Genomic DNA, 25,220 nt, shown 5'->3' on the forward strand with positions numbered 1-25,220 from the left:
TGTGACTATTAAATAGCGCCAACATTACCCAGCGACTGTGCAGGTCCACTTTGCACGTTGGAACGCGACAGAGAGAAAAGCTTTTACATATAGATTTTCAATGCTTCTATTCTTTTATACTAAGCTTAACAAAAGTCTCAATTTAACCTTGGACCTATAATCTCATTCCAACCAAGACAACCCGCTGAGGTTTTGAATTTACGGCAGTTGACATGTGCTGCCAGTGTAGTTTGGGTTGAAAGGGATTAGACACTTCCTGGAGAACGAAGAAGTGTCATTAAATTGTTTACTCAGGCTGACCTTTTACAGTGGTAATAATCAACATTTTTTATGGCTGATGCATAAGGCTACACCCACAGTTTCAACACCGTTGGCAAGAGAGTTTGTGAGTGTACGTGGTGAAACCGTCATTTATGTGGAAAATGTTACTTTTAACGAGACCATTTCTTGCTGGTTACAAGGGAAGGGGCCAATTTTCTTAAAGACATAGTGAATGAAGTCTCTTAATTTAGCTTCATTGTTTGTTTCTTCCATAGTAAGTTCGCATTCTGAAGCCATCTTTGGTAGATTTTGTTCGACACTGGCATGGCATGCTTCCTTAGCCTTTGTTCGATCACGATTCTCTTGTAAAGAATTACAGATGGAAGTTTTTAGTTTAAGCCTGTGAGTGAGAGTGGGACTTCATGTTGGTCTGTATTTCTCCTGTGATGCACAGAGGACATTTCCTTGGTCACCTTGAGTAGAGATGGGTAGCTTTAGCCTTTCAAGTAGTACAGTACAGATACCCGGTACTTGGTATTACTGTAAGTGCTAAAACATTTTCTTTAATGATAAAATGTTGGTCATTTTAAATTATCACAAATAACCCTGTCCAAAACCCCCACGTCCCCAAGCTTAAACCCAGCCTGGGATTCCACTGCTGTGACATGCAACATTTCTTTAACCACAAATGCACTCACAGCTCTTTGTCACCCGTCTTCCTGCTGACGAGAAAAGCCTCTGTGGCTTCTGTAAAAGGAGTCACTGCTGCAACTCTCACGCATCATAGCGATTTGAAAATAGTGTTGAAAAAAAAAAGGCTTGTTCATGAACGTCACTCAAGTACAAAGAACCAAGCTGATAATGATAACAAATGGAAGTTGAACCTTAAACTAGGTTTATTAACCTGGTGTCGATGAAGATGACGGCGCCTCACTTTCATCACCACGTTTCAAGTTTCATCTCTGGTGCTGCTGAATGGGACCTAAACAACATGCTGCAGCAAACTACACCATTACCCTTTACTAAGTACAGAAACGTAGTCCTGTACTTGTGTACGGATTTTGTACCCATCCCTGCATCTTATGAAAATACAGACACACAGTTAAGATTCATCAGTTAACTGCTCTAGTTTTTGGTCTGTGGGAGGAAACTGGAGTGTCTGGAGAAACCTCATACTAGCCAAACAATATATACTGAAAGCATTAAGGTCCACAAAGTTGCCTCAAGCTAGACTTCCAGTGTGGAATGAAGAGTGAAAAAGATTTGGACTACAACACATTTGCAGTTTACTTCGACCTCTTATTGTTGAAAACCTATAGTGTTTATATCTATATATATAGTAAACACTGAAACATGATAGTTGCAGATTACGTGTCTCGCACCACTGTGCAGCTGATGTTTTAAGAAAAGCCTTCTCTGCTCCAGCTGTGTCCAGGTCAGCGGCTCAACTGAGCAAATCAATAACACTGCAGACATCAATACTAGAAAGCAGCTTTTGAAGGAACCACCAAATTATTTCTCCCCACTGTTTCTGCTCAACACTCTCTTTGTTCCCTTTATTCCTGATCTTCTGCACGCATGTTTAGTCACTGAATAGCATCCCCTCAGAAGAAAGTTCAGGTACAGTATAATGGTCCTCAGGTTTCCAAAAGAGAAGGTGTTCCTGAACTCTTTTCTCTGTGCTGAGATAACTGGAGTAACGTATAAGTGAAAGTAGCCCCAGGGCAGTGGTTCCTGTCTTGGAACACGATAAGAGCCTCCATAGGACAAAACAGAGAAACGTGAGCCCAAGTATGAAGTGTTATCTGGATAGTTATTATGTGTGATGTCATGCATGGCGACAAGATGATGTAATTCTGGACATCCGTCAGTAAATGGATATTCCTTTCTGTTCCAGAAGAACCTGATATTCAGTCTCTGGAAAAAACATTTTCAAATCTGGGCCAAGACCCAGCTGGCCCATGATAAATGTCAAGCTGACTCTCTTCATCTTTTCTCACCTTCTGCTTTATGTTCACACTTAGCTCAAGGTCACTGCGTGTGTGTTTTTGTGTTAAGTGTCCAGCAGTGTCAAGCTGGACAACAAGTTTATAACTGCGGTGAAGCCGACTGCAGCAGACCTGAAGGCCGGGGGACAGGAAAGGGCTCTTAAATCAGGGGAGCTTCTTCGGAGCTATGACAGAGCTGAGGTTTGCATCCAGTCCTTGTTTTGAAGCAGTCTCAACACAACGCTCTGTGTATGTTTGAAGGAGATGAAAGCAGAAGCCAGCACGTTCACTCTCACCCCAGGCTCCACAGATGCTCCTCTCTGCTCTAATGACTTCTGTCACTGTGTGATAGATGTGGCCCTGGTGGGCTGAGTCCATGACCTCTGACCTCAAACACCTGCCTCCTGCATTGTGATATACTAGGCCTCTTCCGGAGAGCAAGGCTGGACAAGTTTGCTTTGATTAACACTGGAAAATCTAAATGTTTCACTGACATTATTACTTGAAGATCAATTCCGTATACAAGTGACATCCGACTTACAACCTGCTCGACTTATGTCCACTTGTATTTATGACCACGGGGAGCAGATGCTTATTTATTTGTTTTTTATTCAACGTCTGGCACCACAGCACGTAGCAGCCCGGCATCACTTACGACAGTTACAGCAGCACAGTATCCAGCATCTCACTCTCACACAGAGATCCACCACTACAGTAGCACCTATAACCCTCGCGTCTGCTGTTTTGAATGGCATTCAACTTACGTCCAGTGCGACTTAGACCGGTTGGTCGCAACCTATCCTGGTCGTAAGTTGGATATTACTTGTATAGACAGCTACAAATTCAGTTGATAGATTGAGTAATGACACCTCTGTGACGGGGGGATTCTGGTTCTACTGTCAACACTGTGCAAGTTGGCAAGGAGACTAGGGCTGCGACTGATGACTATCTTGATAATAGAGTCTCCTAAACAATTTGTCAGCAAAGAACAAACTATATGTCAAGTATAGTTTTTTTTATGTTTGGATTTAATTGCTCAAAATGTGCCACTTCTCTAACTGCAGCTTGTGCCAAGCTGTGAAAAAGGCGTCGGCGTCATGCCTTGTCGACGTGATGGTTCGACGCCATCAACAACTCTAGAAATGATAGAAAGCTTTGGCTAGTTTCTGGATTTTAGTAAACTTATTCAGAATAAAACAAAATATTCACAGGGGATCGTCTGTCTTCTTTGTGTTACAAGAATGAGTGAGTGTATATAAACGTAATTCTCACATTCGCCACAGAGCTAATGAGCAACGGTCGGCTGTGTAAGATTCAACTATGTTTGATGCACAGAACGGCTGAGTCTGAGGCTCAGTTGGTCTGGTTTTAAGTTTTGACATCATTATAAAAGATTTACGCAACAGGGCTGTGCTTTAGATTGCTATGTGTGTGTGAGCCCCGAATCATGATCATGGGTCAAAGCCTAAAGTTTTGTATCTGCCTATCAGCATTGTCAGCTAGTTCAATGCCACCTGTGTTACCTTTACCTTTTTAGTTGTCTGAACAGCATTTTTTTAATTGCCTGGAGTGTGCTGGGATATCAGTATGCTCCCATAGTGAAATAAATGGTGTTACAGTATGAAGGTAAAGTGCATATTTGAACCATACTCGGACTTGAAATTGCCAACTCAAAGCAATTTACATAGTTTTAGCGACCCACTTCTGGCAAATCAACACAGGCAACAACCCCTGGTAAAGTGGAATTCTCTCTTGAAAGTTAAATTTAGTCCCATGTACTGTGGTGTTTTCTTGATCAGCTTCTCCTGGCTTTTAGGAATCACACCATTGTGACTGAACAAATCCCACAGATCATAGCTTACTGAGAGCAGTGAATTTATCCCATATTTTACAACTACTCTTTTTTTCTGGCCCTCTGTCTTCTGGATTCTAACAAGAATTGATGTTTTTTTTTCAATCAAAGATCTCATAAGCTTTTGTTTAGACCTTTAACACAGATGAATTATAGTTTTGGCCTTTGTTGCTGACCACACCAGCTATTCATGGACCTTTTTTATGGCTGTAGCAAATAAAATGGCGAGTGAAAACAGTTTGCTGTAACAGCACATAGCCGCTGTCGGAGAGATTCTTGAGATTCAGGGTTTCCAGTGGGATTTTTTGAAACTGTGGTGGGGTGTTATGTGTTTAAATGTGTTTGATCACATGGTATTTCATCTTTAAAAAGAGATCATTTTTCTGAAAGCATGACAGCTGACATTTAAGCCGTGGCAGTGTGCCACACTTGTTTATTTGTGGCGGAAATCCTGAGATTGGAAGAAAGCGCGAGAAGCATAATGATGTGCTCGGTGCCAGAAAAAATGGAAAATGATAGCATCAGGCTCTTTGTCGAAAACGTAATGGAAGACAAAGTGGGAGACGAAGAGGAGTGTGTTGTGCAGTCAGCAAATTTCTCAGATCAACTGCATTCAAGGTGCTCATGGCAACGACTGAGTTAAGAAACAACCATCCACTAGTCGCCATACTGCTACTGCTACAGAAGCCATTGAAATAAAGACAGAACTTGTCACCACATGAGACTTTATGTGAATCACATTCAGGAATTCTTAGTAAGCACTGGTACACACTCCCACACACTCTTTCTAATAAGACATTTACTACAGGGCTTTGGAATGATGGAAGTCACAAATAGCAAAACAATAAAGGATGGATATTCTGTCTGTAAAAAGGGGCAGAGAGTATGCGAACTGTTCTTCAGTCTGCTCCTTTTCAATCTCACTGTAGTGCATGAAGTCATATGAGTGTAATGTCAATGCAACCTGCCAATGGAAAGTGATGTCTAGAGACAAAATAAAGTATAATAATTATTATTAGAAAACAAGAAGACTGCTTCGAAGTGATGAATGATTATGAGGTCATTCTTGAATTCCATGCAGAATACTGTATATTCTATTGTGATTTTGATCATTATGTATTAGATACAGTAGAAAAATGCAACCTTGTTTCAGTCCAGTCGCCACAAATCCATGCAGTACATTGTGCTCAAATTTCTGACATAGGATGCATGACGACATCATGATGTCAGGATGTCTTGTGTAAGAGAACAAAGGCTTCTGCACTACCTGAAGCCTCAGTTTCTATCCACACTCCAGCGGGTCTAGAGAGCAGTGCATGTCACTCACAGGTACAACTCCCACCCAGATTTTCAGACTTGTTTTCCGTTTTGTGCTTTGTGTACTTGGTATGCGAGCATGCAGTTCAATTCACCTTTAATCTCGGGTTCACAAAGTGCACCATTTCTTAGCAAAGGAAATAAATCAAAGGCTGTTTGAAATTCCACTTGTAAAACATTGCAAGGAGGACCGGAGCTCAACAGCTAAATTGCTTCCCCAGCGCTGTTTCAGATCTCGTCCTGTAACAATCACAAACCATGCAAGTGGCAGAGCCTTCCCATCTATTACCTATGTTGGAATGAGGCCTGCTGGAATCCCCTGCGTTCGTGCTCCATCCAAGGGGCCAGCGCATTTTCAAGCTGAATTGTCATCTCTGCAAAGGCTTCCAGACAGACAAATCCAACCATTACAAGCGTAGCAAATGATTAAGTCATCAGGCGGCCAAGGGACACACCGCCAGGAAAAGACTCCGAGGAGGTGCTTGTGCAACTTTCTATGAAAACATAGGTTACAGCACTGTATCGGACAGACACGCCTGGGGAATGAAGGCAAACAGCCGTCATTGCTTTTGTTTTTAAACCCATCTACATGCTCTGTTGGACGTAATTTGGTGTTTCTACCTTAAATTCCTACCTTAAAGTTAACTTTGATGACACAAACACAATTTTATCTGCTGGTTTTAGTTAGAGATACACCAGTAACAGAAGTAATAACAGTACAGAGTACTTTTACTTTATTTTTCCATTTATATTGTCTGATATTTTGAAAAACAATATGGTTTTCTTGTACATGGGTGAGAGTCACGAGTTTCACTACAGTACAAACACCAATTTAATAAAATTGTCATAAAGTGCCATTCAAAAAATGCATGCTGCCATAAAGTGGTATTGGTGGCCTTTTTATGACTACAAGGATGAGTATTCAAGCTCGGTATTGGACCTATACCAGTGTTTTTACATTCCTAGTATTAACAGCATAAGCCTGAAACACACGCATATTAGCTCAATAGTTATTGATAATGATGGCTGCAGCTCTAATAAAGAATTTGTATGAAGCTGATGCGCTACAATTTGACATCAATAATCTTCTAGTTTTTGTCTTAGAATTACTTTATGAGCAGCATGAAATGACTTAGCAGGACAGATTCAACACAGAACTAGGGAGTTGAGGTCATTTAAATTGACAGAAATGTGATGACAGAAACTATAGACAGAGAGTCTGGTCAGCCAGTTAGTCAGTGACTTATTGTTGAAAACGGTGCCATGTTCATGTGCAAGTCTTCCTCACACCCCTTTAGTTTTAGTTGCCAAAGGAAGTTGAAATGTTTAGAATATGTTTGAAATTAAAAGGGTGGAAATGGCTCATGATTTCTATGGGGTTTTTTTTCTCTCAAAGTGAAAAAAGCCACTTTCCATGCTGTACCTGATACTGACATGGTTATGTTTCCTGCATTAGACACATTTGCCATACCACCCACAATCGTGGCACAACACCAAACAAGCTAATGGGACCCTAAATCTTCTTCTGCTTTATCAAATCAAAGCAATTCTCTGCGGCTGCTTTTCGTCACTCACATATACAGTACATAAAATTGTAGTCTTAAAACAACGACCAATCAAAACAAAGCGTGAAACACGACTTTCCCCCAACAACACATTCACAAGTGTTTTATATATGATAAATCACAAAGTGTGTTTAAGTTAATGCAGTCTGCTGTTTTCCCTTTGCTCGCAGTCTCTTGCACAGCTAATCGTTCTTTGTCAGTGTGCTGCAAAGTTGCATTTTCCACCGTTAAACATTCATTTTGCCGTGTGAACTAAATGGTCTCTGGCCAACCACCAAATGCTATTGCTTTTCAATGACATATTGGAATCATTATCACAGTAGTGAAGCAAAGCACCACAGGAGCGGCCGTAAACACGCACCCCACTGTGGAAAGAATCTTCCTCCACAATGCTACAAAGTTTCTGTGATTTAAGTTCTCATTGTGGTTTAATTCTGTCCTGAAGAGTTGAATAAACAGAGACAGCATAAACATATTATTGGATTATTTATACACATTTACATTGCAGTTTATGTTACGCAAGCGTTATAGTTGGTTCAGTTTGCATCTAAACATCTTGGCACTGACAAATGTGTTGCTGCAGCTCTACAGATGTGGACGTTTCCTTTCCAAGCACACACTGTCTTAGTTCATTATGAGTTAATTCAAGCATTTTCAGTCCATTGTTTTCAAACCTGGAAACCAGTTGTTAAAAATTGGAGAGTTGATATCTGCAACTCTTTAGTTGTTTGGTTAATTCTGCCTTAACAGCTACAATTTTGTGATGATGTCTCATGAATAAACTGGAAAAGCAGTCAGAGAGTGCAAACCTCCGCCAAGCAGTTACAGTCCACCCCCACCACAATCTTCCATTGTTAAGAATCTGTAAAAGAAAGTCATGATTATGATGCTTGCAAAATTGAATCATTTGTTCTTCGTAACATTTCACATATTTCCTGATGATTTTTTTTCAAATCCATCTAGAACTTATTAACTTACTTAACAGACTGTCACAGACAGTAAAGCCTGACGCCATCAAAAATATAACTCCATGGCAGAGGTTACAATTGTGATCCTTCATGAATGACTTCTTCAGTCAAACATGGGTTTTCACTATTCCCAATAAAATTCGAGCCAGCCAGGAGTCGAACCTGGAATCTTCTGATCCGTAGTCAGACGCGTTATCCATTGCGCCACTGGCCCAATGATGGCTCTGTTTGCTATCATAACACTCTCAGTGATTTGTGTTTGTAAAAAAAAAAAAATCCTTTATTTACTTACTTGAAAAATATATCCAAAACTATTTAAGATATTTGATCTCTGACTGACAAACCAGCGCCTATGAAAACATATCCTCCTTGATGGAGGTAGTGAGCGGCCAACGGTGAAGCCTTTATATTTGGAGTCCCCGTAACAATGAATGGATATTAGAAAACCCTGGGTGTTGTTGTGAATATGAATATCGATAGTGAAGGTACACAAAAGGTTGCGCACAGACCTGAACATTAGATTTATGCAAGACACATCCCTGACCTGACACCTGTAGGGTCTACATTGGCCATGTTTGCTCGTTCTAATGAAGTACTTCACATGAATTATCAGCCATGGAAATATTGAAGGCTCTGACAGTCCTCCACTCCTCACCGTTAGCTGTCTTGCTTGTCTTGGCTGGTCCGTGTCCAGACGTTCAATGACCCAACCAGATTTTCTCCCTCCTTCCAGCCAGTTTCACAGTTTTTTTCAGCTGGGTTCAGGTAGGTTAAACACTTGAATCATAAGTGGTGTGCTGCGGGTCGTCTCTCGGGTCTGGTTCCGTGACCTCTCGCTGCATGTGGCTGAGCTGTTATTGAGCTTCAGTTCACTCTTTCGAAGGTTATCTTTCCAAAACCGAGGACAGCATCAGCACACTTAATAGAAGAAAAAGGAGGATTTAGATCCAGCTTAGGTGATATATTTCTTTTTGTCCAAGTTCAAAAGAAATATGTAGAAGGTCCTGAAGGTTCAAACTTTATCGGCGTATGACTGTGGATTAGCGTTACGTGCTCTCTCTCCACCGTATATCAGGGGTTATCTGTCTGCTGCACAGGCTTGGCGTATGGATGTAAAACCCAGGGAAAATTTATTTTAGCAATAAACATGTCCTTCAGTGTATTCTGTGCGTGAGAACTATTGTCATGCATCAGTTCCAAATTACGAGCCAGCTGCCGTAATCCCAAGCACGTTGTTAACCCCTTATCTTGTCCCATCTGCGAACAGTCATGTTTTCACACCTAAAGATTTTTTTGTTGTCTCCGCGGAGGTGAGCGTCTCCTGATAACACTCACATTGCATTGCAAGACAAGTCGCAGTTATTCAAGCACCTTCACGGAATATGAAACGATGGATATTGGAAATTCTTTTCGTGGGCGACCAGCCTAGTTTTGAATTCATGCTACTGTCGAAGGCTCTCATTGCTGCCCCACACTCGTACTCCCTTCAATTACCAGTCCATCATTGCAAAGCAGGAGGGTGATGAAAGACCGTGAGCCGGTCATTGATCTCAGTAGTCATGAAGAGGAGGAGATAGCTTAGACGTGACCATCTGTCTTCCCCTGTCTCATAGCTTTTAGCTGCTGCAAGCTTAATGCCTTATTGAATTGTTAGATGTGACAGATTATTCATGTTGCTCTGCGGCCAGCTTTGGATCGAAAGAATGTTTCTTTTTCCAAGACTAATACATTATATTTTTCTCCTTTAATTCTCACTTTATTGATCCAGGAGGCTTCCATTCTATGCCAAATGAAACCGTGATTCTCTTTTCTCAATCTCAACACGAGAGCAGGGTGACTGAAAACAGGACTCCAGCAGTGTTGTACTGTACTTTCTTGTTTGACGGCTATAGATCTGGACACTTTCTCTTCTCATAGAGTTTAGAGTTACTTCCATTCTGTCTGATTTTATTCCTCAGAAGACAAATGGAAAACGAATTAAGCTTGTATTTATTTTTCAAGAATAATGGCTGTCTGGGCTGCGATTTAATGCACTTTACATTGACGTTGATTTATTTGTGCAACAAATATTTGGTTTACTCAAGTCTTGTAATGGAGTGTATCAAGAGAGAACGCTGATCTGCATTTATATACATTTTAATCCTTGCATTACTGTTTTCAAACATAGAAACTGGTGGTGCCTTTTCTCAAATCTGAGCATCTTGTTATTCATCTGTCCCTTGGACTTGGTCCCATCATTACAGGGTCATTTGATGCTGCATGCATGCAAACTATCAAAAGGACTGGTCCGTGTAGAGAGATTTAAAACATGAAAATGAATTTGGCCATTCACATTTCAACAGTTTTTATAGTGAAGATATTTTAGCTTGACGTTTAGGGCTTGTCATAAAAGACTGGCCAGTGAAGGTGTAACCGAGTTCATGGTGAGTTAATCTTCCAACACTGCTCGACATTCTTCTGCATTCAAACCGCCAACACCTCCAAAACACCACAGAGAATGCTGTGCTGGTACATTCCAACACATTTTATTTTTCTTGAATCTTTGTTTCATTTTGTGGCAAACACGTGATCCAGAAGTGCACATCGGTGATGTTGTCCATTGTAGCATGCATTTGTAGAGTGCATTTGAAGTAGAAATCTCAACTCAGTTTGTCCTTCACAGCAAGGAAGACATTTAGAATCCCTCATCTGTGTCTGTGAAGAATCATATCTGTCATGGGTGCCAAATTTCTCTCATTATGGGAGAAGCGAAACGCATTCTGTTTTTGAGAGCCACGAAACTCTGTCACAACAATCTTCAAGGTGTCCTTGATGAGTGTAAAATACCTTTTTAGCTTTTACTTTTTTTTCTCCCCCGCAAACAGCCTTGAATATTCCTGTCTCATCGGCCCAACAGGGTGGCTGGAGTCAGAAAGCTCTGTCGGATCTCCCTGAAGCGATGACCGAGGTGTCAACTATGCTCATTCAGGCTCCTGGTGGTGGCTTCTACAAAGTACATGCCTCGGGCATCACAGCCACCTTAGAGTCTCTTAAAGTTTACGCTAAGCTAAGACTCTAAAAGTTGCGAAACTGTTTTTCTTCTTCTGTTTTAACTTAAATCATTTACTTTCTGAACCACTGTGGATGTGGATTTTTTTTGGATCTTGCCTGATTTAAAGCATATATGAGACCAGAGCTGCCAACTTCTGAGGGCCGTAATGTGCTTTACAGTTCAAATGCTATATATTCACAGCTGAAGTCTTGTTTTGAACCTGGGTCCTTTATATGTGGGGTCAGTATGTTTACTGCTTGCTTGCATTGGTTTTCATCACCCATTCCGGTTTCCTCTCCTCCGTAAATGTACTTAATAATAATCCGTGCTATCATTTAACATGAATCATACCTTAGCACTAACTTTCACATACGCTTGAGAAGATGCAGTTTTGTGTTCCCGGTTAAGTCTGGGGTAAACAAGCCTGTGGCACTTGCTTATAATAAATGAGAGTCTGTGAAGTAGACTGAGAGGCTGACCTTTGGTTGCCAAGCGACTGATATATTTTGGTACATAGTTGTAGTGCGGCATCGTTTGATTAACTGACTTGGTATACGGCCTCCCACTTTGTCGGAGATGACCTTTTTTGTCTATTTATGTGGATTTAAGTCACCGCAAGCGCATCATTTTCATACACGTGGATGCTTTATAAAAGACTTACCTCCAGTGTTTTCACTTTAATTTCCTGTTTACTTATCTCCTCGAAGCAAGCTGTCCAAAAAAAAAAAAAAAAAAAAATGAATGAGCCTGACTGAAGCCAATATCCTTCCAGCACTTTCATCTCAATCACTATCATACTGCCGCTTCTTTAAATCTGCCACTGTCCTGACCTATATCGGTCAAGGGCAAACAATATATTTGCTTGGAACTGTGCTCAGGAGATCTTCTATGAATGGACCAAATTACAATTTGATGAAAATAAAAAGTCAATATCATGAGTATAATATAAGGAATTTATAAGCTATTAACCAGGGACCAAAAAAAGATGAACACTAAATATTGAAAATATTCTAAAAGGATGGATGTAAGTCATAAACGCTTTCCACTGTTGCTGAATGTCGTTTGTGAGTTTGCATTTGAGAGCACTAGCTTTGAAGGATGTTTCACAAATGTGGGCAAACATCTCACAGAACAGAGAAAATCTATTCTCTTTGTTTCAGGAGTTAAAAAGTGACAAAGAGAACGTCGCGGAAAATCTCATAAACTCTCAGAGTGATAGCCGCACACATAAAAAGTTAATATCAAAACTGATATCCTTCGACCTTGTGGGATGCAGTTTTTAACAGAAAAGTTAGTTTGGTGCTCTACTCTTTTTTTCTCACTGCACTGCATCTATTTAATATGTCAGTAGGTTTAACCTCATAAAATCTCTGCAGTGGCTTCAGATGTGATTTCTGGGTTTTTTTAACTTGTTTAGAAATGGTGTCCTGGAGTCCTGGTCTTAAATCTGACAGGCTTTTACCATAGCAGCCCTGAAAGTGGAACCTGCTATCTGATGCTCCACGGGTGGCTACTACTGTTGATATTTTTAAAGGTTGGCGTGAATAGCACAGCTGCAGATTATATTGCACATCCATGACGGACCTTTTTGACAGTCTACCTTAAAAGGTGGAGTCATCCTCCAGTGTTTGTGCAGTAGTGCTGCAAGTCACACTACACTACGTATTGACAATGCGACTCCAAAGTTGCTTAAGCACTGGGGAGAGCACTGCGATTTAGCTCCCTATTTCAGAGTAAAATGAGAAGTAATAATGAAATGCAACATCACCCTTCACTTTAACACACATTATTTAACTTCCACTTAACCAGATTCTCAATTTCTCTTGCCTTCAAGGTCTAGTGAGCGCTGAATAACTTGTTTACGCAGCGCATCACTCTTCTGATTTATTTTTGCTGTCAAGCTGCCTGGTAGTTACTGTACGTCGGAATAATTGTTGAGTAGATTTTGATGGGATAAAATGAATTTAATTGTCTGTACAAAATCCTTCATTCCTTTTCCATGTATTCCCTTAACTCAGGAGTGGGATGTTATCCCAGCTACGCGGGGTGAAAGGTGGGGGGCAGGTCACACTTAGATTGACAGCCATTCACACACGCCGACGGACAATTTAGAGTCTTCCATTAATGCCGGTAAGCTTTCAGACTGTGGGAGGATATCGGAGTGTGTGCAGGAAACCCGTACAAACACAGCTCGCCTAAACTGGATTAAAGACGTGTTGCGCCTCAGCAGACCTTTCAGGAGATATTCGCCTTCAGTCACTGGCCCCTGGGTTAGAGACGTCGCTTTCCAATGGTAAAATCTGTATGAGACAGTAGACATGAGAGGAAATCAATGGTTTTGCCTTCAGCAGCGGTGGTTGAAGGTTTATGATCACAGGTTATGTGTTTGTTCCCTGCAGCATGAGGAGGCGCAGAGAAGTAGTAGCTGGAAGGATGTTGTCTACTCTAGGATAATCGTGAACTGGAATGGAATTCTGATCAAAAACTAAATGTATACTTTATATCGACAGACTATTTCAATCTATTAAAATAGTTTAAATGAGATTATATTGTCCGTAAGAAAATGTAACGTGTTTATGCTTTCGTGGCAAGCTGATCTTTGTTGCTGTGCACGAACAGGAGTAGTGGAAAGCCCTGCACACTTCTCCAAAATTACATCAATCAAAAACCCGACACCCTGCTTGGCATATATGTGTCTTCATTCTTCCCTAAAAACTCTCGCACATATTTTAATTTTTCCAGACATATTTCTCCAAACTGTTGAGTATCAAGTAATACAATGAATATGGTGACTTGTTTGCGTTTGTAAGTCCAAAAAGTGTGTGGTGAAATGTGCTGAGTCAGAAAATCATGCTGTTGAATTACACTTTTTACATAAACACTAAGTGTTTCTGGGGTAATGAGAGCGGCTTGTCATTCCTTCACCTTAGATGACTGGGGAAACACAAGTAGGAACAGATGGGATTGAGTGTGGCGCTCATTATGCAGCATCAGCTATTCCTTTTAGTCACGTCGAAGCTGCTGGCTACTGCTATGCTGTAAAACGATATATGTAATGGTGTGCAAAATAAGTCAAAATATGATGGAAGACGACCAGTGAGACTGATGGATGTGGTGTAGGAGGACATCCTCTGGGGCTAGGAGGAATGACGAAGATAAGGTGAATGAGGTGGACTGGCTGTGGAGAGTCCTGATGGGAAGTGCAGGAAGACAAAGACAAGGTGACGAGCTTTGCATCCATCCTATGACTTCAGTGTCAACTGAAATATGACAGGAAACTGGCTGTGGAACTGTACAACTATGTTGACTTTCAATAGCCTGCATCAGTGGTGTAACCTGTCGTGTGCACAAAGCTTTTGGTTGAGAATCAGCGTGGCAGAGAGCATAGGCCATGAGCTTATTTGTCTTCTGGTTGCATATTAATAGACACATTGTCCGCTGCTTTAGTAGCTTCCAGTGCCTTATCACTAGAACTGTGTGATTATACCATCACTATTTTTGGATTTTGGAAAATGTCTGGTCAAGCTACCTCTCCGGTCTGACCACCACAGGTGGCAAATCCCACCGATGAACCAAAATGGAGTACATTTTTTCATCTGACCTATGAGACTGGTCATTTGTTGTTGACATTTGCTGAGGATCATGGAGTTTGTTTGTAGCCTTCGCCACCTTGCTAAACGACTCTTTGCATTACGTCAGTTTGTGCGACTCCCACTGTGCTGAATAGAGATTGCCTTGATGTTGTCATAGTGTATTTATTTTTCCTAATTTTCTTTGTTGTTCAAGATTGGACTGTTGCATTTTTCTGCATTTGTTGAGTGGAGATTCTTCATATATTCTGATATTTCAATATTTTCTGAATTTAATTGGTTTTGTTAAATGTATATTAACTATGTGTCTACAACTCTGTAAAAATAGTGAAGAATGATGGTCATCAAACAATGTGGCAAAAAACAATCACCCATATTTCTGTTCCCCACTTATCAGGCTTCAACTGTGTATAAACAGGACTCAGCATCTGTGAGATAAAAAAATTTCTAATCAAACATTTTTTTATTTATTTACCAAATATGATATTTTCCACCATCACTTCCAGACCTCAGAAGTAACAATAAACTGGAGAGCTAGCTTTTTGTTTGCGTCTGGAAATCTTGTGGTTTTATAGAGTTGCCTCTACACATTAGCGCACTCTTCTTAGAGAACCTCCAGAGTGTGGGCTTGCAGATCAATGCACACAAAGGACTGCAAGAGAGCCAAGCGCTAAGATGTCTGCGAGGTTCATTGAGCCAGTGGTCGGGTCTTGACCGCATTTAGAAATAGTCCTGATGAAAGTGTTTAATTGCAGGAGAATATATTTTCAGATGCCAAGATTTGTGTCTTTCCACTCACTGCCAGTGTTTGATCTGTGTGTGTTTCAGAGAAATAACCTCCACCTGCTGCTCAATGTTTTTTTGCTGGCGTCGTGGGGAGCCGTCCTGTTGGCCTGCCGCTTCTACTGGATGGGAAATAAACCCCCAAACTTCTCCAACTCGGACAACCCGGCAGCAGACTCCCCGTCCTTACTGACCAGGACTTTAACCTTTTTCTATCTACCAGCTATGAACTTTTGGCTGCTCCTCTGCCCGGACACCCTCAGCTTTGATTGGTCGATGGACACCCTGCCTTTGATCAGGACCTTCGCAGACTGGAGGAATATCCATACGTTTTTTTTCTACTTTGGATTGCTGCTGCTGGCCTGGTTCTGCTTGAGGACGCCACGGAGGTCCAAGGGGAAGGAAACAAACGGCAAAGTTCACCACTACACCAATGGCCGGAATGGAAATAGCAATGGACACAGTTACCATGAGCATGAACCGTTAAACCACACAAACACACACGTTAACCACACACAGAATGGTACTAAAAATCACTACGACAGCAGGACAACTTTACCGACCACTGAGAATGTCGTGGTGTTCTCTTTAGGCCTGTTGGCGTTTCCCTTTCTCCCTGCGACAAACCTGTTTTTCTACGTTGGTTTTGTCATCGCAGAAAGAGTACTGTACATCCCGAGCATGGGTTTTTGCTTGTTGGTAGCCGTGGGCGTGAGGTCGCTCTGCATTAGACTGCGGCGCCGGTCTTCGAGGACTCTCTTGGTTTACTGCAGTTTCGCACTTGTTCTCCTATTTGGTGCTAAAACAGTCTTGAGGAACAAAGACTGGGAGAACGAGGAGATGCTCTACAAGTCAGGGATTTCTGTCAATCCTGCTAAAGGTAAGCTGGAAACAACATCAGAGTAACAGTAGTAGATTTTTACGTCAAATTTTAGGAGAGCAATTTTGGTTTTGCTCTTTGAATACACCATAATTTCCACTCTACAAGCCACCTTGTCTCTGCTAATATATAGATTTTTACAGGAATAGGTGCTTTTTGCTGTCAAGATATCAGAACACTGAAATTACAAGTGTTCTATTTACGTTAAAGTGCTCAATCCATTGGTGGTTTTCACCCATGTGTATTTCACCCAGGTGTTCCCAGAGCTCCACCTCCACAGCCAGTGTCACCAGAGCAAAGTGCTGGGAATATACACAGTTGTAAACAGTTTAAAAGAGTGCATTGAGTGCTCTAATGTAAACAAAACACCTGTAACTTCATTGTTGTGATGTGATGAGTTTATATTCATTGGCAGCATGAAGCATGTTCAGAACATTGCTGAGTTTGTTTTCATCATTAATCGGGCACCATGCAGGACCCCGTTTTCAAAACTTGTTCTAAAGTGTTGCATATCCTTTAAGATGGTACACAGAAATCTCTGTCCTTTGTTTGTCTATCCAGCCTTTTAAACCTTTTGACTCCCCAAAATTGGTGAATCGTTGACTTTTCAAGGACAGCAGGATTCTTCAAAAAAGATTTCTGGAGTTTCAAAAAGCTCTGCGGGACATCTACATCACGTGTCCTGTTATTTGTGAGGTCGCTGATGCTGGCTTTGAGCGGCACCTCTAGCGAACATTCAGCCTTGGTTCAAAATCACAACGATTTCCGTCCGAACAAGTTACCCCTAAAGAGAAGCTGACTGCAGACTTGCAGGGCAACAGCAGGACATGTTGTGCTATCTAATTTCCCTTTCAGATTCTGCAGAGGAGCTGAGGCATGACAGCTGTTTGTTTTGGCAGAGTCCCGGCCTGAACAGAGCTAAAGCAATGTCGTAGACTCATTACAGCCGGTACCAGATTTGAAGAGAAGCAAACATGATCACGGGCAGATTTGTGGAATTGGACAGCGCTCCGTTCTTGAATGTGCACATGATTATAGAAAGTTATAAGCCTAACCTTAAACAAAATTCGGTTTTGGATGTCAAAATCCCCAGAACGTTTGTGACTTCAGTTCATAAAAAAACAGTATTGAACCACGCCTACCTCAGACTTCAATTTCCAAACAGAAATCTCTTTACCCTCTAATAATTATTGGCACATTATCCTCTTCTGTTTTCAACTTTTCACGACCATTGCCTTTTGTGATGTTCAACTTTGCATTGGGGCTGGCCGAAAATCACAGACAAAAAGGTCACCGTGTTCTGAATCTGACTGATGACAATGAAGACGTGCCAGTGAAAAATATAGCGTGTGCATTCTCTCTTGTCTCCGGAGTGGGCTATGCTACACCTTAATATTGAGTACATTTTGTTTGTCAACTGTCACACTGTTTTTTCTATTGTTTACATTACGGATGCTTCAATAACTAGCACTGAGGTCAAATAACAATGTACTGTACATGGTGATTTATTGCCTTATCACTCAGCATCTTCTTGAACTTATGGTGCTATTTAACCTCTTATTTATAGTGTCTAAATGTCCTCACAGTCATGCATGTTTAAAATATGGATGTAGTTGTTTTATATATATATATATATATACGTTTAGTCTCTATTAAAGGCAGCGTGCTTGGTAGCTCATCAACTACCACCTCACTGTGCGAATCAGCACCTAATATACTGAACATCTTGCTTCAATTTTTGGGTCTCATCCTTCAGCCAACAGCGTGCTGTGTACAAAATAAAAAAATAAATGAACCACATATACGTCATAAATCATAACAGCTTCAGTCGCTGCAAAACTTACTAGACTGGCTTCTCTATTGCTCTATTTACATCTTTACACACCTTAAAATGGAATAATGGAGGTTCAAAGCAAACAGATCCTTCCATTTAGTCTCTATTAAAGGAAGTGAGCATTTACATAGGAAACATCTTCATCTGCATTCTTTGTATGAAAACACTGTTTCTGATGTTTTTCAAACAGCGTGGGGCAACCTGGGCAATGTGCTGAAGAGCCAGGGCAAGATGGAGGAGGCCGAACAGGCGTACAGAAATGCCCTCTATTTCCGCAGCAACATGGCCGACATGCTTTACAACCTGTGAGTTTGTTTCCTTGTCACATTACCATAACAATTACTTGCTTATTTATGGTCAAAAGCCAGTAGTTATGATGTTGTTTAGATGGAAATATTGGTGACCAATCCTGGATAACATGTAGTCAGGTGTAATGAGACACAAAAAGTTGTTTTTAATGGTTAATTGCATATTAATAAGCTGCTAAAACGCATACAAAGTTGTTTATTTATGGTACACACGTTCACGCAACTCCAACTGGTTTTGGTTTATTAATTGTTTATTAAGTGTGAATTAAATCGCATTCTCGTCAATGATATTTTGATAGATGACTGAATGAGAACTTTGAAAAATCACAAATAGGATGGTTGAAAAATCTTTTTAAAGGATTTTAAAAAGCGATTCCATCATATCTCTAGGCTTCGTTTCTATTACCTCATGGGATCCATTTAATAACCAGCTAGATTGACTGCCTTTGAGGATTAAGTCTCAGAGCAGTGTGAAGACTTTCTTTGTGTCGACCTCTGTTCCAGTGGATTGCTGCTGCAGGAGAGCAACAAGTTCTCGGAGGCCCTCCATTACTACAAGCTGGCCATTGGTAGCCGGCCAACACTGGCCTGTAAGTACAGCTCTTCTTTTTTATTGACTGTCTCCAGCTCTTGTGGTCCTGGCTGCACTGTTTCCAGGCAACACTGAACTCAGGCCGCGGTTATGCGAGGGGAGAGTGGTAGGTGGCGAAGGGCAGCGGGTGTACGGCTGATTTGCCTCAACATGAAGCGTCAGGCTCCAGTACAAGTCATGTATCGAGCAAAGTCATGGTGTCTCCAGTGATCAATTCTTTCTTCTTTCAAAATGGCTCCCACTTTTACCTGATCAAGCAGTGAATTAGCTCCCATTGTCCCAGCTATCAGTCGGTGGCAGATAATGTCTTTAACACCCATCCTTTCACACAAGCTTCAATTCAAGCCCTCATCCAGAGTGCGGCTTGACTTGAGAGTTTCCATTCAGATCACAATTATCCAAGTCTGCCGGAGCTGATAACCAGCTGAATGAATTGAAGTGGCAGATGACAGTTGGAGGCTGAATAGGAGAGTGGGAGTGTTTTTTTTAAGTGCAAATGCTCATATGCTAACATGACGTTTTTAAGTTCCAACTTACTGAGTCTGGCGCCGATGATGATATTGATTCCAGACTAGTTAAGGCTGACATATTGACTTGGCCTTTTAAATGAATTCACTCTTGGATTTCAGATGATGCAATCGGTAAGTCAGACCCCAATTAACCTTTTTCTCAAATAAGCCAATGCTGCAGGAGAGTAATACCCTGCCAAAACAGTGGCCTCCTGTACTGTTCACCCAAATTTCAGTCAGCTAGTCCTGAAGATGGACGGGATCAGTCCCTCCCCAGTCGCCTTCATTTCATCCTCGAGCCCAATTTGTTTGGAGGCCCGGTTCCACTGAGACTCATTACCCGCAGGCAGCGTATTGATTAATTGACTTGCAAGAGAAAAAAAAACATATTTACCAAATAATCCCCCTGGAGGCCAGCAAAGGTCAGGCTAAATTCTCGACACTGTTTGTTGCACTCTGGTCCTTCATGGCAAAGTTTATGATTGTCAAAATGAAAGCAGTAGATTCACAATCTGTGTCAGTCTAAAAATGAGTGGAACAAGCGTCAGGTAGTGAGTTTAGTTCTTCCAAGTACCACATATTTTTCAACTGTTTAGACTTCTTAGTTTTCATTTCTAAAGAAACCAGGAAGTCTGTACTGGTGCAGTGTCCAAGCACTTGAAATGATTCACTTGTATCGCTCTCAGAACCCAACATACTAGTGTTGCTTAGTTTTCTCATGGTGAGTTCCTTGTCAAGGGTGATGAGGGGGCGACGCAGTACTGTGCTAGAGAGGGTACCATACCATAGTAAGAGGCAAAACTGATTTAATTCAATTTCATGTTTTTTCCACGTCGTTCAAATCATCCAAATTTCGATTCCTATTTTAAACACACACATCTCAAAATTAATTGTAAAAATTCAGATTGATATCGCAACCCTTGAAGATCCCAGTGTCTGTTTTATCGCAAAAATAAAATGTAAATGTTTTTAATTTATCTGGAACCCTAAAAATTTGCAAGAAATTAAATGGAGTCTGGTTACTTTCTGTTGCTCATTATAGACTTCTACAAATAGACTTTCTTGGTTTGTGTTTGACACTTTGGCCCTGTTGAGTTTGACTTTCCAGATGTACGCAACTAGTCCAGATTCAAGTCAGTTGTGATCGGTATTCTATAATGCCATGACTGGAAACATTGCTTTTTTTTAAAAAGCATTAAAATAAATGTTTTTTTTTACTGCAAAAGATATCATTTGCTGTGTTTTCTAAACTCACAGTTTAATTCCAATATATATTTTCAAGTTATGCCACTTGAATTCGAGAGCATTTCTGTAAATTAAGTTATTCTGGTATTTAAGCACCAGATGGGAAATCTTCAGCTTGTATCATTTCAAGCATCTGATTCCAATAGTCTGGAGTGGGAATATAAAGAAACAAAGCATGTGAAGAAGCTCACTATTTCACAGCAATCTTTCACCGAGCGCCTTCAGATTAATTGGCGTCTCAGTTTCTGTGACTTGTCTGGAGCACTTACACTCTTGGTTAAATGGTATGAGAGAATGATGTAGTCTTCAGCTTGCTCCCTCAGGAGTCTTTTTTTGGGTAGAATCCGCAGAAGCAGTAAAATCTGATGAACGGGCCGAGTCAGGTAAAGTGACTGGTGCAATTAAATTTAACTCAACCTGGGGATTAAGAAGAGAGAGGCAGTAAAGCAAAGCAGAGACCTCACATGTGTAAAAGAATCAAAAAGGTGAAGGTGATGTTGTTAAATTTCACCGGGATTTCTCACACTTATAATTCTGCAGTAGTCCACTCCCACCTCAGGTGATTTATGGTTCTGTTCTATCACCAGCTGCCTACTTGAACACGGGAATCATCCTGATGAATCAAGGTCGTCTGGATGAGTCCAAGCGGACCTTCTTGACCTGTGCTGACATCCCAGATGAGAACCTGAAGGACCCTCACGCTCACAAGAGCTCCGTCACCAGCTGTCTGTACAATTTGGGGAAGCAGCTTCATGAGCAGGGACATCAGGAGGTAATGTTGACTTGACGTGATGTAAAACACTTCAGAAAGAGGCGCTTTAACATGGACATAGTTGGTGATTTCCCTGGAGACGCGGCTCTTTGAGCAAATGGACCTCAGGCTATTAGAACAAATTCTCTTTCTTACGCGCCCCGGAGAGTTCACAGGCTTGTGACTGAAGTTACTGTTTTTCAAGTGCAACACATTTATTTAGAACTGGTGCTGAAGGCTGCCGCAGATTCAATAAAGGCCTTTATAAATTGTTGCATGCCGTGAGAGGAGAGAGGAGCCCCACTCTCTTAGACCTCTTACCGCAGCACTCGGTGCAGCATTAAACTGGTTCCAGCGCCTTTGACCATGTAATCTACGAGGAATTCTGCAGCGGATTGCTGGACTTCGGATCTATGGAAGCAGAGGTCAATACGCAACACAGCTCTCGTCTCCCTAACAGCCATGACACAGAGGATAGACCCCTTCTGCCTGGTTCTGTCTGAACCAGCCTGCCAGCAGCCCCCAATTCCACGCTTCTTATTCACAATGTCAAGGCTCCGGCTGCTGGGGAGGAATGAGTAGTTACCCGAGCGCCGCTTTCTCTGGTGGGGTCGCTCCCCTCCTTAAAAGCAAACATCTCACACCGTCTCTTTTTTTTTTCTATGCTTTATTCACAGGAGGCCCTCTCTGTGTTTAAGGAGGCGATACAGAAAATGCCAAGACAATTTGCTCCACAGAGCCTTTACAACATGATGGGTAAGATTCCATGATGAAAACAGTCTCTGTTTTTTTTTTTTTTTTGAAGCAAAGGGATGCTCTCTAATAATCAGCTCTGTGGTCGAGCTGAGTTCTGGAGATTGAAGAGCCAGAATTTCTTAAAATAACCATAGTTGGAGTTCGATCGTTGTCACGATAATAACGGCAGAGAAGAGAAATTTGCTTAATATTTAAATTTTCAGGGCTGCTATTTGTAGTGAAATATGTTGAATACTATAAGTAATAATAGCGGAACTACCTTTTAAGATACCTTTTAAACTAATCCTGCCATTGGAAATTGTTCATTTATCATTCCCAATTTCCATTTTAGATATTTAATGATATCTTTTCTTTGGTTTGAATGATTTCAAAAACTACTCTAAAAATTAACACTCACTTTTCATTCAAGTATCTTTGAGACGCCGACCACTTGACATGTATTTATTCATGTTTTCGGAGCGCCTTATTTATTTCCTCTGAATTATTCATCCTCAGTAATTACTGCGACGTTTCCAAAGACTGTGGTGATGTTTTAGATAACAGTTGTGCGTCTTCCTGACTTACTTCCTTCTACTCATCAGGTTTGCACCAGCACTAGTCTGTTACTGTTCAAACTCCCTTGTTAGTTGCTGTAATGGTAATATATTGCCATTTGGTTCTCGGCCTGAGTGTGGTCTTGCCATTTTGATCAACCACATTTTTAAACAGACTTAATTTATTTTTCATGACCAGAAACGGGTCGACTTGCCGGGTTCCAGCTGAACAGCAGCTGCTCTGAGGTCATTATCGTGTTCTCTCTCCTTCTGCTCTTCCCACACTCAAGCCTCACACGCTCCGTCATCTCCAGTTGGCAACGCTGCGGCTTATTTAATATTTTGGCAAAATGGAGTCTGACAGAGCTACCAAGATTATGTCAGAATGGCGATGAAAGGTGCAATCAACGTTTCACGACTGAGCCTGTACGTCCGTGAGGCAGCGTGCCATTTCCAATTCAGCCTCAATCTGTTTTTATCGAGAGCAGGATCTCGACTGCCAGAGGAGCAGAACCTCGACTACTAACAGCGATTTATCCACATTTTTATACAGGTTGTAGTTTTTGGTTGTCAAAGTAGGCGCATGTAAGCAGGCAGCTGAACAGACCTGGCTCAAGACACCAGAGATGTGGAGCAGCTTTGACCTTTTTTCATAATAATAAAAATTTTGGCTTTGGAATTTTTTGGAATGGAATTGAAAAGAACACAATTCCACTAGAAGAAATGTTATACACACTTGGACTCAGAGAATCCGATTCCATGGGTACTTCGGGGTTCGCTTACTGCTGTCGACAAATCACTGCGGCCCTAAATGTCTGATAGAAGTACTTTGCATTTGTCAAGTGCTTCTTCTCCCTTCAGTATGAATCCCTTGTTGCACATGTCCTGCCCTACGCGGCATATCTTGATGCCGTTGGCATCATGTAATAGAATGATGGAGGTTGGGGTTAGGGTTCAACCATGGGGTGGCTTCCGCTTTGTGTCGCTTGGTATCTATGGTAATAGGGCTGAACGATGTTCGTGTCGTATCTATTTTGCGATATGAAAAGCACAGAGTGAAGTGTTGTGCAGGTTGTGTTTTGCAAAATGGTAGAATTGAAACAAAGCACTGCAAAAAAAATAGTTTCATCACCTGGAACAATTCCACCGCTCACTTTACGAAGTGTGTATTGAGAGAAACAGCGACCATGCATGAGGGTTTGTGGTCAAGTAAGAGGAACATCAGCTTCATTCGAAGTTGCACTGTTGACGTGACTTGGTCATTCCAACTGTGACCTCTACGACACAGTGTGTGGGAGGACAACCGGCGCATGCAACACACTGTGAGTGAGAGTCAAGCACGAAATAAAAGTTGAAATGATTTCGCTGGAACTTGAGAGAGGAGCACATATACAGTCCACATAGTGCGTGTTTCCACAAACGGAAGAACGCCGCTGATGCCAAATGATGTGGCATTTTAGTCGCGGTGCCTGCTAGTGGCGGAGAGTGTCTGACACAAAAGTCAGATGAGTCGTGGCTGCTATGATGCCTCTTAGTTAGTCACCTTGAAAACTGCTATTGTGGAACAGAGGGTGGTGTGAAATGGGTTCAACACAATAGAAGTCAGACGGACTTATAAGGTACAACTGTAAGGACGTGGCTGCACGCAGTTCTGATGGAAAAGGTTTCACCCTCACACTACACATTTAATCTAAAGCCAATATCATTTATGATTTATATCTCTTTAAAACACAATCTACTGTGTTATTTAACATCCCATCGGGGCCATTGAGTTGATTCTTTGATGGTGCGTTACGAAATGAACTTCTTTTGCACGCTATAGCGATAAGATCGTCCATAAGGGTGTGTTGATATTCACTAATGTTGATGTTGTCAGTGCTTCTTATCAGCGGAGTAATTTCGTCTAATTCCTCAGGGTTAAAGTTTCATCCCGCTTTAGTCAATACAACTGTGGCTCATTAAAAAACCATGTTAAAAGATATTTTTCTTGAATCAGATTCCGACCGACGTGAACAGTGTTGTGTAAAATTACGAGCCAAACTTGTCAAATTCCTGCAATAATACAGCTGTTATTGGACAGCTTTGAAAGGTCGGTCACTGTTTTTCCAGGTGTTTGCAAACGGGGGTGGGCGCGGGTGCTGGGGGAGCTATCGTATGATGCATGACAGATGAGGAAGAGTGAAATAGATATTCGCATAGAGTCCTTCTAATCCCACCAGTGAGAGGTTTCCTCAGACTTGAATGATTAATGTTAATGCCCTTTGTTTTGATATTTTAATCTGACATGACACTCCTCTTGAACGTCGAAACAAATCTCCATTCAGATGTTATACACAATTAATGGACAGTGAAGCTTTTGGTTTGAGGTTTCATGCCTCATGATTCTCGTTTTGGACCATCTGTGGAGGAAATCCTCGGCAGGACAATAGGCAGATGTGTGGTTTCTTAACCTCTGAC

The 25,220-nt window shown here is 41.4% G+C and overlaps 1 protein-coding gene and 1 non-coding gene across 2 annotated transcripts in view; one reads left to right on the plus strand and one right to left on the minus strand.

The window, feature by feature from the left end:
* The window catches only part of tmtc2b (transmembrane O-mannosyltransferase targeting cadherins 2b), a 93,067-nt gene that overhangs the window by 43,763 nt on the left and 24,084 nt on the right, over nt 1-25,220 (plus strand). The window contains exons 3-7 of the mRNA XM_053884779.1: nt 15,401-16,235; nt 18,260-18,374; nt 18,882-18,967; nt 21,311-21,495; nt 22,152-22,230. Coding sequence (XP_053740754.1) covers nt 15,401-16,235; nt 18,260-18,374; nt 18,882-18,967; nt 21,311-21,495; nt 22,152-22,230 — 1,300 coding nt within the window. The remainder of the gene's footprint in view (nt 1-15,400; nt 16,236-18,259; nt 18,375-18,881; nt 18,968-21,310; nt 21,496-22,151; nt 22,231-25,220) is intronic.
* On the minus strand, nt 8,093-8,165 carry trnar-acg (transfer RNA arginine (anticodon ACG)). Its single transcript has one exon. It is a non-coding gene; the product is annotated as a tRNA-Arg (tRNA).

This window comes from Synchiropus splendidus, chromosome 14 (genome assembly GCF_027744825.2).
Source record: "Synchiropus splendidus isolate RoL2022-P1 chromosome 14, RoL_Sspl_1.0, whole genome shotgun sequence".
Taxonomy (NCBI): domain Eukaryota; kingdom Metazoa; phylum Chordata; class Actinopteri; order Syngnathiformes; family Callionymidae; genus Synchiropus; species Synchiropus splendidus.